This window comes from Dermacentor silvarum, chromosome 8 (assembly GCF_013339745.2).
Source record: "Dermacentor silvarum isolate Dsil-2018 chromosome 8, BIME_Dsil_1.4, whole genome shotgun sequence".
NCBI classification, from domain to species: Eukaryota; Metazoa; Arthropoda; class Arachnida; order Ixodida; family Ixodidae; genus Dermacentor; species Dermacentor silvarum.
Genome location: NC_051161.1, coordinates 65,879,200 through 65,895,248, shown reverse-complemented (window position 1 = coordinate 65,895,248; position 16,049 = coordinate 65,879,200). Strand labels below are relative to the sequence as shown.

Sequence of the window (16,049 nt, the reverse complement as noted above, 5' to 3'; positions counted from 1 at the left end):
TGGTTTACCACGGCTATATATCCCCGGAAGATATAGCGGCAGCTGTCCTAAACGCTAGACTTCAGGCTCTGGTTTGCCGCAAGTGCGTCCTAAATGACATACCAGGAATGACATACCAGGAATGTTTGACTTTTTTACCGGTTGTCCTGAACTGGTTAACCTCCCTGCCTTTCCTTCTCCACTCTTTCCTTCCTTTGACTTTTTTTCTTCTTTTCTTCCGAAGTTCGAAGCGCCTAGGACAGCGGTCTTCAACTGCACTGGATGCCGCGTCAGAAAAGCATCCGAGTATAATGGAACGCGTCCTGACAAGCTCGCCTGACATGTCACGCCTTCCGTCCCGTCCGGCGGTTTTCCGGATTCCGCGCTGGATTATACCGATCCGCCGTTCATTCGCGGCGTGGGCGAAGTGATTTAAAGGGGGGGGGGGGGGGGGGAGTGTATTGTGCAGCTCGTCTTTGTAGAAGCGAGCCGCCAGCGGCGAGTTCATAGCAAATGCCAGAGGCATTCTCGGTATAGGATTCTATTGGTCCGGCTTCGCGGGAGGTCGGGGCTGTATTCGAATTTCGTCTTGCTCTTCAATGTTTCTTCATTTTATGTGTTTTTACGTTGCGGTGTGTAAATACACAGAGACACAATACGTCGCGCTCGGTAGAGCACAACGGTTGCGTGATCTAATAGAGAGAGCACGAGTGATACGAAGATCATTTATAAAAATTAATATTGAGTATTCGCGACTGGTTTCATATATGCGTCAATAATGCCTTGGGAAAGGCTGTATTCACTATGCCCTTATGGTGTGCCCAATTTATTCACGAAAAAGAGGCATCTTTCAATGCAGTGCATGTCATAGAAGCATTCAACACTTGTATCGCTGCTGCGAGAAATCACGTCCGTCAAAAAGCGCTTGTTAGCGTTAGCTTTGACTTGTTTGCAGTATGATTACTTGTGTCAATTGCATATCACATATTTTATCTTCACAATCCTTATGACCTCATTCCAGCATGCCCCCTGCTGCTCCGGCCAAAGAACTAATGGTTCTCGAATAACTCACTCACTCACTCACTCACTCACTCACTCACTCACTCACTCACTCACTCACTCACTCACTCACTCACTCACTCACTCACTCACTCACTCACTCACTCACTCACTCACTCACTCACTCACTCACTCACTCACTCACTCACTCACTCACTCACTCACTCACTCATACTCATTCCTCACTCACTCACTCACTCATTGAATTGATTGATTGATTGATTGATTGATTGATTGAATGTTCTTGAACGTCTTTGTTCGATATCCCACGTCACAATCGTGCTTTCATGTCATTGCTATTCGGCCTCATATTGAAGAATGCCAGGACCGTGCCAAAGGTGTATAGTGTTTGAATTAAGTTCGCACTACATGCACTTAGCACCACTTCTTCGAAGAGATCGATGAGCTCACGGGAAAGAAAAATGTTGTCGCCATTAATGCAAGGACTCTTTCTCCCAAAGTACTTCCTATAATAGCTTAGACAAATTACGTCCGGAGTCCTCGGCACGAACGAACACTCTAGAGAGGATCAAACTCCACCCCCCCCCCCCCTTTTCTTCCTCATTCGCCCTATCAGACAAACTTGGAGACAATCTACCACCAAGTCCAAATCTTTCTCAGGCACACGCACTTTGGTGCTCCCAAACTCCACCGTGGAAAAGTTTGGCGCCGACAGCATGCACAGGCACGAGCGCGCGCCGCTTCGGCGCTGCTCAAACTCAAACACAACTGCGCATCCCCACGCCACCGCACGCGGCGCCGTTCCTTTCAAATCCCCACGGTACAGCGAAGGTCCGCTCTAGGATCCCAGAACAGTACCAGCGCGGGGAGGTAGGTGGACAGGTAAGCGCGCAAGGCTCGCTCGCTCGTCCGAAAAGGTGTGCGGCCGCGCGCACTCCCCAACTTCAAGTGGGGCCTGCCCAGCAAACAACCAGTTCGTGGACGTGCCTCGCGAAGCAAGGCACGGGTATGTAGGTATATACGCACGTACGCTCGTTTGGCAACGCCGGGAAGGAGCGAGCGCCGTTTCGCCACGACCCGGAATCCCCACCCTTTCTTGCCCACCAGATTCGACCAGTCAGGCAACGAGTTCAGCACAGCGGAGCCCGGACAATACGCGGCCTAACCAACGGGCCCGCCTGTGTTTGTACAGCAATGGTCGAGCAGGATAACGCGCGCGGCCCTGGAAACGTAAACACGAGCGCGCAATGCACAAAGAAAAACTGACCCCCTCTCTAACTCCATCAAGTTTCGCCGGACAAATATAGAACTGAAGCTCGCGTAGTGGTTCGGGGGCGCCTGCGAGCGTTGCGGCAAGTTCGCGGCACTGCACACGCGCGGGCGTTTATATAGAGCCACAGTGGACAGAGCGCCGAATGAATGTGTTGCGTATATGCGTATATATACGAGAGGCCGCCCGCGCGTGCTTGCAGTGTGTCCAACAAGCGCTGCTCAAAGAGTGGCGGGGTCGAGAGGTAGGCAATGCTCGGCGTTCCTTGCAAGTGGACATCCCTCCTTCCGTGTCACTCGTTCCTTCCTTTCTCCCCAATCAATTCTCTCGCATAATTAATTATGATAATGAGCTTCCCAGAACAAGGGCTTGGACGTGCACGTGAAGCTTGCGCTCTCGACGACGGAAGGAGGTCGAGGGCACGAGTTAGGGCGTTGGTCTGGTTTTGGTGGCCGGTTATGGGGCTGCCACTGACGGCTTCACCTCACGGCCGTGCATTAAGGGCTCCTGAAACTGTCGTAGGCTGGTGGCGATCGGTGTTCTGTGTCCAGTCTTAAGACAGGACGCGGTCATGACGTAAGAGAGGTGGAGCGCGTCTATACGTGTCTACGCTTGCTTCTGAGGGCCCGGGTCAAAGTGACGTGGCGAGGGACATCGCCATTTTGCGGTACCAACAATGAATTCATTAATTAAAGTACGTGCTTATTAGTTCTTTCCGAATAATTGTGATGAAAAAAATGCCGAGGCGTATGAGTTTCATGTTTTCGGTATAGTTGTGGGGCTTAACGTTTTCATTTACGAGAGTTTGCCATGCTTAAATGTGTCTCTTGCAGCCAATGCAAAAACAAGAATAAGTAAAATGACGATATCGCAAAAAAAAAGAAAGAAAACACAGAAAAAAAGTAATACAGCGGAAAGAGATAAAATTACAGATAAAAGGAATGCTTGCACATTGTAAACGAAAGCACCAACATCGAATGCACCCACGTCGCTTGCGGACACGAAATTATGACAGCTTTCTCGACAGTAGATAATTTAGCCTTACAGAGGTCGACATTTTATGGATAACTATTGATCATGAAGTTATTGGAGAGAAGACAGCAAATAGAAAAGTAGGAAGATTCACCCGGAAACGAATTGATTCTGCTATGTGGTCTGATTCTTCACAGTCATCGTCGCCAGCTATAATTATGCCTATTCCTGGTCAAATTCCTGCCGCATGCTCCTCTGCATTAAAATACTACTCAGTGTCCGAGTGAGTTCGCACTTAATTGTATAGTGATGAAGATAGGTCTAAAGACTTCCACAGTGTGGCGCAAAGTGCGTTGGATACGGCAACTGTGAGGCTTACCAAAGAAACTATTAGTATGGTATGGGGTCAGTAACTGGGCGCGCGGAAACGACGAAACCTGTCTGTATGTTAGCAGCACCTGGCGTGTTCCACGAATTGAGGTATCGCCACGCGTTTATGTTTGAGTATGAATTTATGTTCGTCCCTCGCGTTTCGTCACCAGAAAGAAACCTGCGATTCGACAACGTCCGACGTGTCGCCAATACTCAGAGTTTTTTTCGCGGATCACCAGACCAGCTTATGGCTGCATTTCGACTATCCCCGCATTGCGGAAGTTGAATGGCCTCGACGCTATAACTCCGTGTTACCAGCCAGGCAGCTTTTATCCTTAGTGCGTATATCTTCTGCTCTTCCCTCTTTCCCGGCGAAACCGTAGCCAATGCCAAGCCCCTGCAATATGCCGAAAGGGGAAAAAAAAAAGGGGGGGGGGGGCAATGACAAACCGAAGTGTTTGATCTTCAGGAGGAAACAGGCATACCAGAAAGCGGGCGGAGGCCGAGCAAAAGTGTGCCTAAACGGCCAATCCATATTCCCGGCACCTCAGAGGATACAGCGAATGTCAGTACAAGGCACAAAAACAGAAAACTAAAGGCAAGCGATCGACGAATCTGGGCAAGAACAAAGTAAAAAGAAGAAAACAAAAGAGAGAAGACCTCTCAAACGTTGAATATGAGGAAGGGAGACGGGGGGGATACAGTAGCAAAACCAACAGTCGCCAACGGATCTGCGGGTGTGCTCGGACCGTTTGCCTTCTCTCTTTAGATTCGCCCGTTATATGCGAGCCCCCACTGCTGGACCCTTACAACCCCTCCGCCCCCCCCCTCACCCACTCTTCCACACTGGCCACCGTGAGCAATAAGGGGCGTAGGAGGCACAGCCGAGCGAACGCGAGCTCTTGCCTATGCCTATACTATAGAAGCCACAGTCAAACCTATACCGCTGAGATACGAAGCGAGCAAGCTTCGGCGAATCCCCGAGGCGTCATCTCGCAAAGCCGCTCAAGATTGATTAGGCGATTGAAAGCGCACCGTCCTCTTCTCGCAGTACCGGAGTGGAAAAAGAAGCCAAACGTAATCATAGCGCAGCTCGACGAAAAAGACGCATAGATACACAAGTCGAAATGAAAGGACGAAAGTCTAGCACGCCGGAACCATAGTCTTTTGGGGGTTTCCGCTCATATATATCTTGCTCTTTCATATGAGCGTCGTTCCTTCTTCTTTTTGTCCCTCTTCGTTTCTGTTTCTTTGTGCCACCGTTGATTCCTTGTCATGCGCCGGATATGCAGCACCAAATGTCATTTCTTCGGCTCCGAGATGTTTTCCTCTCTCCGCAGCTTTCTCAGTTGTCTTGGATTCTTTTCGCCGCCATTTCTCAGCGCGCTCACCCGTGCCTCGAGTGGCGCACTTTGTCTTGCGCCCTGCACCGGCAGCACGAGGCGATGGCGCGCAGCGAATTCGGAATATTGATGAGCGCGTCGTGCGGGCTGTCCCGGCGTTCGGTGGCGCATGTATCTTTCTCCGAGCGTTCGCCGATATGTAGATGTGACCGTAAACGGGAAGGGCCCCTGGGTGACGAAAGGTAAAAGTGGGGCGTGTGGCGTGTATACTTATATATCTAGAGATATGACTGCTGTAAACAAAAATTGCGCGTCTTGCGCTACACGTGAGCTGCCGCGAGCCATTTCTGTTGTTTAACCTTGCTATGTTGAAACACGCTTCCATATAAAGAAATATTAGAGCGACTTGGTCACGTTTATTTATTGGTATGGAGAGTACATTCATGAACTCTGCCCCCCCCCCCCCCTCCCCTCACGCAGACAGACACACACAAACAAGCACAATTAGGTTATGTTTAAGCAAGAACCTAATTAGTAATATAGCAAGTCATTTATTCGTATTTTTTTTTGCTACCCCCCACGGTAGCTCAGTGCCTATTGCTTGCGCTGCTGAGCTCGAGGTCGGGGGTTCGAACACATCCGCGGCGGCAGCATTTCGATGGGCGCGGAATGCAAAAACGCTCGTGTAACATGCACTGGTGCACGGTAAAGAACCCCAGCTGGTAAAAATTGCTGCTTCCTTTATTAGTCACATCCATACCTGGAAACAGACAATGAAATCAGAGAAAGCATAGGCGAAATTAATGGTTGCGGTTATTGGAGATGTACAAACAGTAAGGTGTATGGAAATTCAAGTGCGTGATTTGCCGCTTGTGGAAGCCGAACCTACATTTTCGCATTACGCGCGAGCCTGTTACTCATTTTTCCTATTCTTCACTCTCATTACTTCTTTAACTGTACTTTATGGCTTCATTCCATTTCACGCTAGCCAGGCTGAATATCAGCAAAGTGCTTCACGTTCACAGTATATTTACCAATTCGTCACGTTATTTCCACCCAGTAAGTCAGTCTTGACACTTCCCACAAGTATATGTGCTTGCCGCTAAATCAAGACAATATTATATAAGCATACACTCGCAATCCATGGTTACTTCTAACGTTTTTTTTTTGTATTTAATACTGTTACTTTCTGGTGACGTTCTGAAAATAACGGTTTGGTAAAATTATCGATTATAGATTATACCTTTTTTTAACAAACAAAGGGGCACTAAACACACAACTTGATATCTTGATTTCACTTTTCAGTCCGAATTGTCCGAAAATCAATCAATCATGGCCACTCAATCACTGAATTCCGCGTTGTGGAGTTGTGTTAGAAGAAATTTTAATGTTTTGCAGCTCGCTCGCTCGCTCCATCCCCCACTCACTCACTAACAAAATGAAGATGACAAGTTGGGCTAGAATTTTCGGACAATTCGGACTGAAAAGTGAAATCAAGATATCAAGTTGTGTGTTATTTTTTAATGCGATTAGCATTCTTGGGGTACTCGGCGCACTTTCCGAGTTCTGACTACCTGCATATCCATCTGCATGGAGTGCGAGAGAAGAGGTCAGCTGCTTATATGTTTCAGCGTTGGCAACACAGTGTGCCTCGACATAGCTTCAATGCTCAACGCATTAACGTGGACATTCAACGTGAGATGGATTCAGCCGGATTTTTTTTGTTTCACTATCTTCTTCTCGCATTGTTTTAGGGTCTTTCTCTCTCCCTTCCTTGCAGAGTATAGCATGCCAGGACGTGTACTTTCCACGCCCGAAGACCTACCTGCTTTAAAATAAAGAGCTCTAGTTCTCGGTACCAGGATTTATACTTTATGCAACACGATTTCTAGGAGACATCGCAGTCGTTCCACATTCTCACTCGGGTGGGAACGGCAAAGAATTAAAGTGAGCCAAGCACACAATTGAAATAAAAAATATATGCGTTACTAACTCGGTGTCACCGAGACAGTTGGTGTGGTGGCGTTGCTCCATGTCCTCGCTACAGCAGCGGTTGCGCCGACAACCGGAGGGAATCGGCGAACAATGCTGAAGAGAAAGTACAGTTGTGGCGACTGCCACTGTTGATTTATGCGAGGCATTGACAAGTAAAGGCGTTTGGGCAAGACCACGACCAATCGAAAAATGACGTGCATAAGAGATGACAGAACTGAACAGCCATTAGAATACTCCAATGCAGCTCTATTACACTCACAGAAGGGGGGAAAGAGAGAGAGTGAGAGAATAGAGGAAGGCGGGTGGGAGCGGAGCCGGTGCAACAGAAGTCATTTAGAGGGATTTAACGATTTATGGTTTAGGCACAAGAAAGACCACGTGGTAAAGGAAGGGAGTGCAGAGAACGAAAAAAAAAAAAAAGCTTCCTCCCCGTCTTTCTTTCTTTTTTTCTTTAGTAAGAAGGACCAGAGTTTAGCCTGAACCCCATGTAAACTTCGAAATGCGGCAGCATGAAACTACACGTTGGCTGCAGCGTTTTTCAATATATCTTTGTTATTTAGTGCGTCGTTGTAAGCTCCGCTCACCTTGATACACACGGCACCTAGATCGCAGAATTGATTAAATTGAGAAACTCGTTTCACGAGAAGACACTTTTTGCTCTTACACCACAACCACTGGTGACCATCGATACTGTGCCAACTTGATCTGTCTCTATTTCAATGCTAATATTTCAGCGTTAATACTCAGTGCCTTGGGCGTATAGGTAATGCTATAGTCTTCAAGCTTTGAACCGTAAGCGATGGTGCCTGCAAACGAACAACGACGAACAAGCCGGTACCAGTTTTATTTGCACGTGTCCGCGTACTTGGAGCTCACGTAATACTGCGAAAATTAGTTGTGATAAAAGCAACGTACGCGTACTTTGATTTGGATTGGAGGACTAAGCCGGTTTCTGCCTAACCCTACTGCAGTTTTCTTTTTAACATTATGCGGCACATTTTGCAAACGAGCTTCACAAAATGTAGTCACCTAACTCCACTAGTCCGTAAAACTCATTTGCATACGTAGCATAGCCATTCCGGTTGACTGCGTTGCCCGTATGAACACGTGTATACGGTATAGCATCTCTACAGGAGGGTAATTGGGAGCAAGAACAAGAGCAAGAAAACAGTGACAGAGTCCCAGGCACTTTGCTAAAGTTTCAGAAGGTACAGACATTCTGGAGCGTGACTTCACCTTTAACTGATGATGCAGTGCACGACTCTACAGTAACCTGATAGCGTCAACTAGAAACACTAACGCCGCTAACTCCAGAACTGTTCAGGTGAATCGCGGACGGTTACGCGTTAGACGGGTAAAGCGTTATAGACGGCCACGCGGCGCTCGAAAGCGCGGGAGGCGCAATTCTTCGACGCAGGCATTGTGCTAAAGCCCAGACAGCCTTCTTTGCGTCGTTGCAAAGTCGCAGGCACGACGAGGGAGATGGGAAAGAAAGAATGGAAAGACTGTGCCTCCAGACAAATGGAACTCTCATTGTTCCTCGAGACGAGCGTAGCGAACACGCTGTCACCGTCCTTATTATTTTTTTCTTCTTCTGAGAATGGCAGCTTCAGTTCTCTGCCATGAACAGGCTCTGCAGGCGGCGCAGATCCGCATGGCTGACTCTCAACAGGACTGGCTGTGACTACTGCCGTCTGGGACCTGTGGCCGCAGACGCATCCAAAGCCACAGCCGTCAGGAGTTAATTATGTCTGGTTTGCGACGGGGGCGCCTTATAAGCGCGACTCTGCGCATTCGCGGCTTGAGGGAGGCTGCGGAGCACAATAATGAAGAAAGGAAACGAGCGCGTGAGGTTCGGATGAAAAAATAAGAGGGGGGGGGGGGGGATGAAAAGCCGGTGCCATCAGCGCGGTTTAGTCGGGATTTGTTGCACTGGGGCAATGCCTCCCGGAAAAGGTGACAAAGGTGGCAGCAGTTTAATTCAAAGAGTTGTCTTGGTCGACACGTGTGAACTTGCCGGGCCATGAAAGAGTTTGTGGAGTCGGCTAGTCGACGTTTGTTAACAGCTCACCCCGTTTATTCAATTTGCGACGCTTGTCTGCGCCCTAGTTTGCAGTAATAAAGCGTCAGAGTGAACTGCATACGCTTTGATTTTCTTGTACCACGCTTCATTTCGTTCTAAAGACAAGAATGTCTCTCCAGTGACATAGCTGCAGTGAAGCTTTGTGTTGTGAACGTTTAAAAAAACGCTGAACTATATAACTTCACTGTTTTGTTGTTGTGATGGCATGTGTCATTACATAAATGAATAACGTCTTTTCCCTTAAACCTTATGGACATTTTCATGGGAAGCTGTATGGTGCTGAATGTTCGGCTAGCTGGTGTGGATACTTGCCTATAAGATACCTTTGGTGGGCTACTTTACCACTTGCTCTTAATTTAGTAAACAACGAAACAACAAGCCATGCCTTACACTCTTTTGGTACAAAGATGCCTGACGGAAGTGACTTATAAGAGCCGCTTCGGCGGCAGAGCCGTAAACGCGCCCAGAGAGATACAGTGTAACACCCAGCGCTCATCCCCCGCAGATGGGCGCTAGCGGGTGCAGGAGATCCCGTCATCTGGCGCCATAGTTGCGGGAGGGGAGGTTGGGGGAGGGGGGGGGGGGGGGTCTGACATCAGCAAAGCAGTAGCTGGGACGCTTTTTAACACGCCGCGCGGGCGGCCTGATGGATGACCGGGTCAATTTCACGTTCCTTTTGGCGAGTGTTCAGCTTTGCTTCGTTCCTTGCATTTGTGTTGTTTGGACTTCGCCATCCCCTCCTATATAGTGGCGGCGGCCTCTGATCGAGGGGGAGGGAGGGAGGACTCCCTGTTCTCGAACTCTCCAAGCTGTTTTGGCGACTGCGACGGGCGGCGCCGGCCAGAGCGCGCACGCGGCAGGCGCCACGCGCGCGTGCTCGCAAGCACGTGCCGGCGTCCATCTGAGCAGCCGAGAAGGGAGCGCGGTACACCGGCCGTGCGCCTGGAGTTTTGGGGAACACCGAGCTGCAACGCGGTGAGAGGATTCGCGGTGTGCTGTCACCGACCGCCGCAGCGGGAGCGAAACCACTCTGTCGCTGTCTGGGCATCGCGGTAGCCGGTGGCTGAGAACCCAAAGTGCCCCGTTCGGCGGCGCGCAAAAACGATGGGGAGGCGTGATGCCGCGGCTCGAAAGAGATAAGAACGCCCTCGCGGGGAATGCACTCTTCTGCGGCAGCGGCCGTATAGTTTTGCGAGCTTCGGGAACGCTCTGTGCCAGGTCGGCCGTGTGTGGCTGTAGGAGGTGGCTTGAAGAGCGAGGCCACTTGTAGTTAGCCCTAAAGAAAACACCGGGCTATATGCACCTATGGTGACACAGACCGCTGTGTAGCAACGCCTCGGGTTTTGTCTCTCGTGGGAAACACGGGAAGCGAGATTTGTCGAGTGCGTCAGAAATGGCGAAACGGCGGAGCTCAGACAGGTAGCGTGTGTGTCTGTGTTATCAGGGTTTAAACTCGCAGTATCGTTGTCAGCGATGCTACTGACTAACTATATTACAAATGTACAAATTCAATTTCTGTTTCTAACACTTGCCTATTAGATTCAACATATCTAAATTTTGTACCTTTTGCTACCTGCTTGTGTTGAGAAGCTGCTGTTGCGGTCGCATCAGACAATTTTTAAAGCCTTTCGCTATGTGTTCTAAGACAGATTTACAAAATTGTCTGAAATGAATATTTAATGAAATGTAAAAGAAAGTGCTCTTGCGATGGTGCAGTGTTATTTACTGTTTCATAACGCAGCATGTCATTCGCATGAACTGGATGAATTATTCAAATGAATGCGAATTCGGGGATAGATTTTTCGGCCCGCAGAAAAATAACCTTCTCGTGGGCTAGCTTTACGACAATCGCTGTGCTTAGGAGAAATCAATATACTCATCTCTTTCAACTGGTTCCTAAATAGTAGCATTTGCCAAATAAAATTCAGATCAGTATTTCATTTCTTGACTGCCTGAAGAACAGGCTTATGTAGTGCGTACGTTGCTGCTTCACTTGGCCAACGCATTTTGAGTTCAAGCACGATTTCGGAGAGCTTACAAGCTAAGCTTAAAAGACATACATTGCATCGTTCCTAGTAAAGGAATAAAAAAAATGTCACAGTTTCGCCCTAAGGGCGAAGCAATGAATGCGATAGCAACACAGCAATGTCATACGAAGTAAGGTGAGCGGCTTTGGTAGCAACAACACGCAGAACTGTTGTCGACGCCATCGGCGTTTTGCCCGCGTTCGCTCAAAATGCGTGCGGCGTTGGTGACTGTTGCCGGAGCCTCTGATATAAATAGGCACTGCGTGCCGCAGCTAAACGTCGCCTCCCTTCCCTCCCCCTCCCCCACGGCCTCTCGCTGGTTGGAAGAAGGCGCGTTTGCTCTACATACATGGTTATTGTGAAGGAGAACAGAGACGCCTACTTCTGCAGCCCTTAAGCGAGCACGGCGCAGAACGCGCGTTTGTTCTCCGCCGTGCGTTCACTCCCCGTGAAAGACGCGCCCCTCGCGCCCTTTCACTCGCACATACAGCGTTCGGCGCGCGGCGACGATTTCTTCTCCAAATGACGTCATACGGAACCTCACGGCGACGGCGACGGCGACGGCGACGCCGACGGCGACGGCGACGCCGACGGCAGAATTCTGCTTTTGAGTGTCCATATAATTGCTATCGCAATAAAATCACAGCATATCCACGGGGTGAATGATGATGAGTGGGCGAAGCTCCGGAGGGAATCATCGGATCTCCCGCTTAAGGGGACGCTAGCACAAACGCGTTAGAGACGTGCAGTACTCTCTAGTAAGGGGGAGCGGCCACAGCGTCTTACGCAGCCATTTACACATGCCGGAACGTGCACCGCGTTTGCCGACGCCATCACATGACTGCTGAGAGAGTATACCCCCCGTATTCATAAACGCTCCTCGACTTGAACTTGACTTGCCACCGCCTTGGGCAGCGCGTTCGAAACGCGTTGATGGTAAGGCGGAGAGGCCACAGCGTCTTACACCAGCTTCTTACACGGGCCGTAACGCGCTAGCACAAACGCGTTAGAAACGCGCTAGAAACGCGGCCTTTCGTTAATGTTGGGTATTTATTGCCATCGTGGTGCTTGTGTCTATGTGTGCTTCGTGGCGTAGTGATTCTGCTTCTGGTCACTGACGCGTGCGGACGCAGGATGGCTGGCTCCTCACGAGCTGCGACAACGGCCGACGCTGGCCGTGGATCTTCGTTCTCTGACGTGCCCAAGGACTACAGGATCATTCTGCCACCCATGCCCACCGGAGAAGGACTGAAGACTATGGTTGTTCTACATTGCGACATAGCAGGACGCCCGTACAAAATAGAGGACTTTAGTCAGCCTATGAGGAACGCTGGCATTATTGAGCAGGTTGGTGGAATAGGGGCTTACCAGATGTCTCACGTCTGGTTAGTGAATTTCCGCACTGAAGAAGCGAAAAAGAAGTTGCTGGAAACCAAGCCCTTCCTTGTCAAAGGTAGGACCTGCGTTGCAATCGACCCACAGAGGCAGGAAGTGCGGCTGAAAGTGCATTGGTGCGCCTTCAACGTGAGCAACGACGCAGTGAGACGGGCTTTCGTAGAGTACGGGGAGGTGAAGGAAGTCACTGGCGACAAGTGGAAGACAGGCGGCTTCGACAACGCTGACTCAACAACGCGTGTTGTGCGGCTTATTCTCCGTGATGGGGTAAGCCTTGAACGCATACCACACCAAATGCGCATCGGAAACGGAACAGTACTCGTCATAGTGCCAGGCCGTGCGCCCATCTGTCTACGCTGTCGTGCTACAGGACACATCCGCCGTGACTGTAAAGTGCCCAGATGCAATAAGTGCCGTGCTTATGGGCACGAAGAGGCGGAATGTGCAAGGTCCTATGCTCGAGCTGCTTTTCGAGGAACGGCAGAAAGCAGCGAGTTGGTAATGGACGAAGATGAAGCGGAACAGGCTGCTGCGAACGCGGCCTCAGACGCTGAGACAGGAGCAGACGCAGCTAATGTGAGTGGCGCCCAAGAAGGTAGCCAGGGACAAAAGCCAGCGTCTCTGTCTGCTGCAACCGCGGAGGCTCCGGCAATATCAGCGAGTACGGCGACAGACGCGAAGGACGGAGGTGTCGCGTCTAGCGAGAAACAGCGTGACCATGTGCTGACGCGAGCTAGTGGTTCCGCTGCTTCAATGGGAACATCGATGGCAGAAGCTGAAGAGGTGGGCGACGTGTCGGCAAGTGTGGAAGACGACCACGCAGCGTCGATGGATCTGGACAGCACGTCATCTAAGCGTCGCCATGACGGCGCAACCAGCGTTCTTCAGGAGCAGCGACTCCGTCAGCCGGAACGGGAGTGGCGCGTCGCTGGGAAAAAGCCGCGTGTCACCAGAGCGCAACGCTCGTCGTCGCTTCCCCGCGACGACACTGAGAAGACGTAAATACTGTTTCATCAGCACCACGCGGGATGTTAGTCTGTATGTTAAGGTGAGCACCATACTGTTTGCCTGGCTGCAATAACAAAACTAAAAATGGCTACCTTTGAAAAGCATATGCTTGTAGCGACATTAAACGTCAGAGGGCTGGCCTCAAGAAGGAGGCAAAATCAGCTTTTCAGGTTAATTACTGAAAAAGATTTGGACATTGTAGCAGTTCAAGAAACTAAAATCGAAAGTCAAGAACAGACGGATAGTATGGTGCGCCTCTTTACTAGTCGGTACGATGTATGTGTGTGTCATGCAGTGGGAAAGTCGGCGGGGTGTGTGCTGATGATACGTAGAATATTGGGTGCAGTTGTAGAGAACGTTGTGACATGTAATTTAGGCCATTTCATTGTTTGTGACATCACATTATTTGAACGCAATTGGCGAATAATATGCGTTTATGCATATACAAACGCGGAACAGAGAAAAGAAATGTTTGAAGCTATCAGTAACTACTGTGTTACAGATCGGTTTGTAATTGTAATTGGTGACTTCAATTGCGTATGCATGGCAAACGACAAAACCAGCTCGACCCCTTATAGAGATGTCAGTGTTGTTTCTTTAAATAATATCATCAGTCAGCATTGTTTAGAAGACGTGGGTGAATGTTGTGGGTTTGGGAATGATATTCGCTTTACCCATTTTCAAGGTCAAAGCCACGCGCGGTTGGACCGCGCCTATTTATCTGCAGATTTAGTACCGTTGATCGGAGAATATCGGGTTCAGCCGGTATCATTTAGCGATCACTGCCTCGTAACATTCCGTGTCGGAAAAAGAAAAGATAAAACGTGTAAATTTGTTTGGGAAAATTGGAAACTTAATGATAAGCTTTTAAAAGACGACGTTTTTATAAGGTATGTCACAAACGCAATCGCGAAATTTGACAAAGGATATTATAAAAAAGTTGGGGAACACTGGGAGCTCTTTAAGCAAGAAGTAAAAATGAAGGCCATTGAAAGGTCAGGTGCCATAAAGCACAAGCAAGAAAGTGTAGAAAAGGTGCTCCGAGCCAACCTAGGCACGTTCATTTCAGAAGAGTGCAGACAGCCCGGAACGTTTACAGAAGACATAAGTACCATAAAGCAGAAATTGGAACTCATAGATAGGGAGAAGTACGAAGGCGCAGTAGTCAGAGCTCGGTCCGAGCGCTTAATGGGTGGGGAGTTCCCTACCAAGCGCGCACTAGGATTGGAAAAAAGTCGCGCGCACCTTAACGAAATAGCAAAAGTAGAGTGGAAAAACGCTGTTATTACAGATAAGGAAGGTATCCAAAGAGCGTTTTATGAATACTACAGTGCATTATATTCGTGCATTGAAGTCGACGTAGACACATTTAAAAATAAATTTCTTACTCTAATGCCGCGAGTAAGCGATGAGACGAAAGAAAATTTGGAAATGCCGATCTCACTGGAAGAGGTTAAGAAAGCTATTAATGATCTCAATCCTGGGAAATCCCCGGGCCCAGATGGGCTTACAGCATCATTGTATAAGGTTCTAAGGGAAAAAGTAGCTGTAGTCTTAGTGTCACTCTTTAACGAGGCTTTCGATATGTCAGTACTTCCACCATCATTTCGTACGTCAAACACTGTTCTTATACCTAAGGTTAAAGACAAGAATAAGCTCATGCAAGTTACTTCGTACAGACCGATATCACTTACAAACATAGACTACAAAATATTCATGAAAATTCTTGCCAAGAGGCTGCAAACTGTAATACAAGAATTAGTCGGTGAACACCAAACTTGTGGCATAAAAGGTCGATCAATAGTTACAAATATACATAAAGCCCGTTCCGTTCTTGAGTGTTGTGATGCTAATTCTGACAGCATTGCAATGTTACAGCTAGATCTTGAAAAAGCCTTTGATAGAGTACCTCACGATATACTGTTGGCGATATTACAACACGTGAACGTTGGATCCGTTTTAAGAGAGGGTGTCGCCATGGCGTATAGAGGTTGCACGACGCGTTTGATAGTAAATAAGGTGGTTGGAGCGCGCATCAAAGTGGAACGCTCGGTACGTCAAGGATGCCCTCTCTCGCCATTGCTTTTCTCCATGTACATTGAATCCTTTTGTTTGAGCATAATCAATAGCTCCACTATACGAGGATTCCGTCTCCATGCAGCGGAAGTACGTCTGCTTGCATATGCTGACGACATAGCACTATTTTGTGCTGATCATGAAAGCATCATTAATGCCGTTAAAGTTGTTAAAGATTTCTGTGAGGTTAGTGGCAGCGCAATCAACTGGGGAAAGTGCTTGGGATTTTGGCATGGAAACTGGCCAACGACCCCAAACACGTTCTGCAACGTCAGGTGGGATACTACTCCAGCACCCTATTTAGGAGTGCCCTTGGAAAATTACAAGGACAGTGAGCCTTTGTGGCGGCGGAAAGTTGTCGAAGTGCGCGAAAAGGCTGATAACCTTAAGAGTTTTTACTGGTCAATTTTTGCGAGAGCAACGATGTGTAATTTGTTTTTAATAGGCAAGCTTTGGTACATAATGCAAGTAATTCATTGTTCACGCGTGAATGTGCAAAAGTTGCATAG

General features: G+C 48.8%; 1 protein-coding gene across 1 annotated transcript; it reads left to right on the top strand.

The window, feature by feature from the left end:
* Positions 1-11,723: 11,723 nt before the first annotated feature.
* LOC125947554 (uncharacterized) lies at positions 11,724-13,488 on the top strand. The gene has a single exon (XM_049672534.1). The coding sequence runs from the start codon at positions 12,196-12,198 to the stop codon at positions 13,456-13,458; it is 1,263 nt and encodes a 420-aa protein (XP_049528491.1). The 5' UTR covers positions 11,724-12,195; the 3' UTR covers positions 13,459-13,488.
* The last annotated feature ends 2,561 nt before the right edge of the window (positions 13,489-16,049 follow it).

Excerpts from the sequence above, each read along its gene's own strand:
- LOC125947554 (XM_049672534.1), top strand. The coding sequence starts at position 12,196 with ATGGCTGGCTCCTCACGAGCTGCGACAACGGCCGACGCTGGCCGTGGA.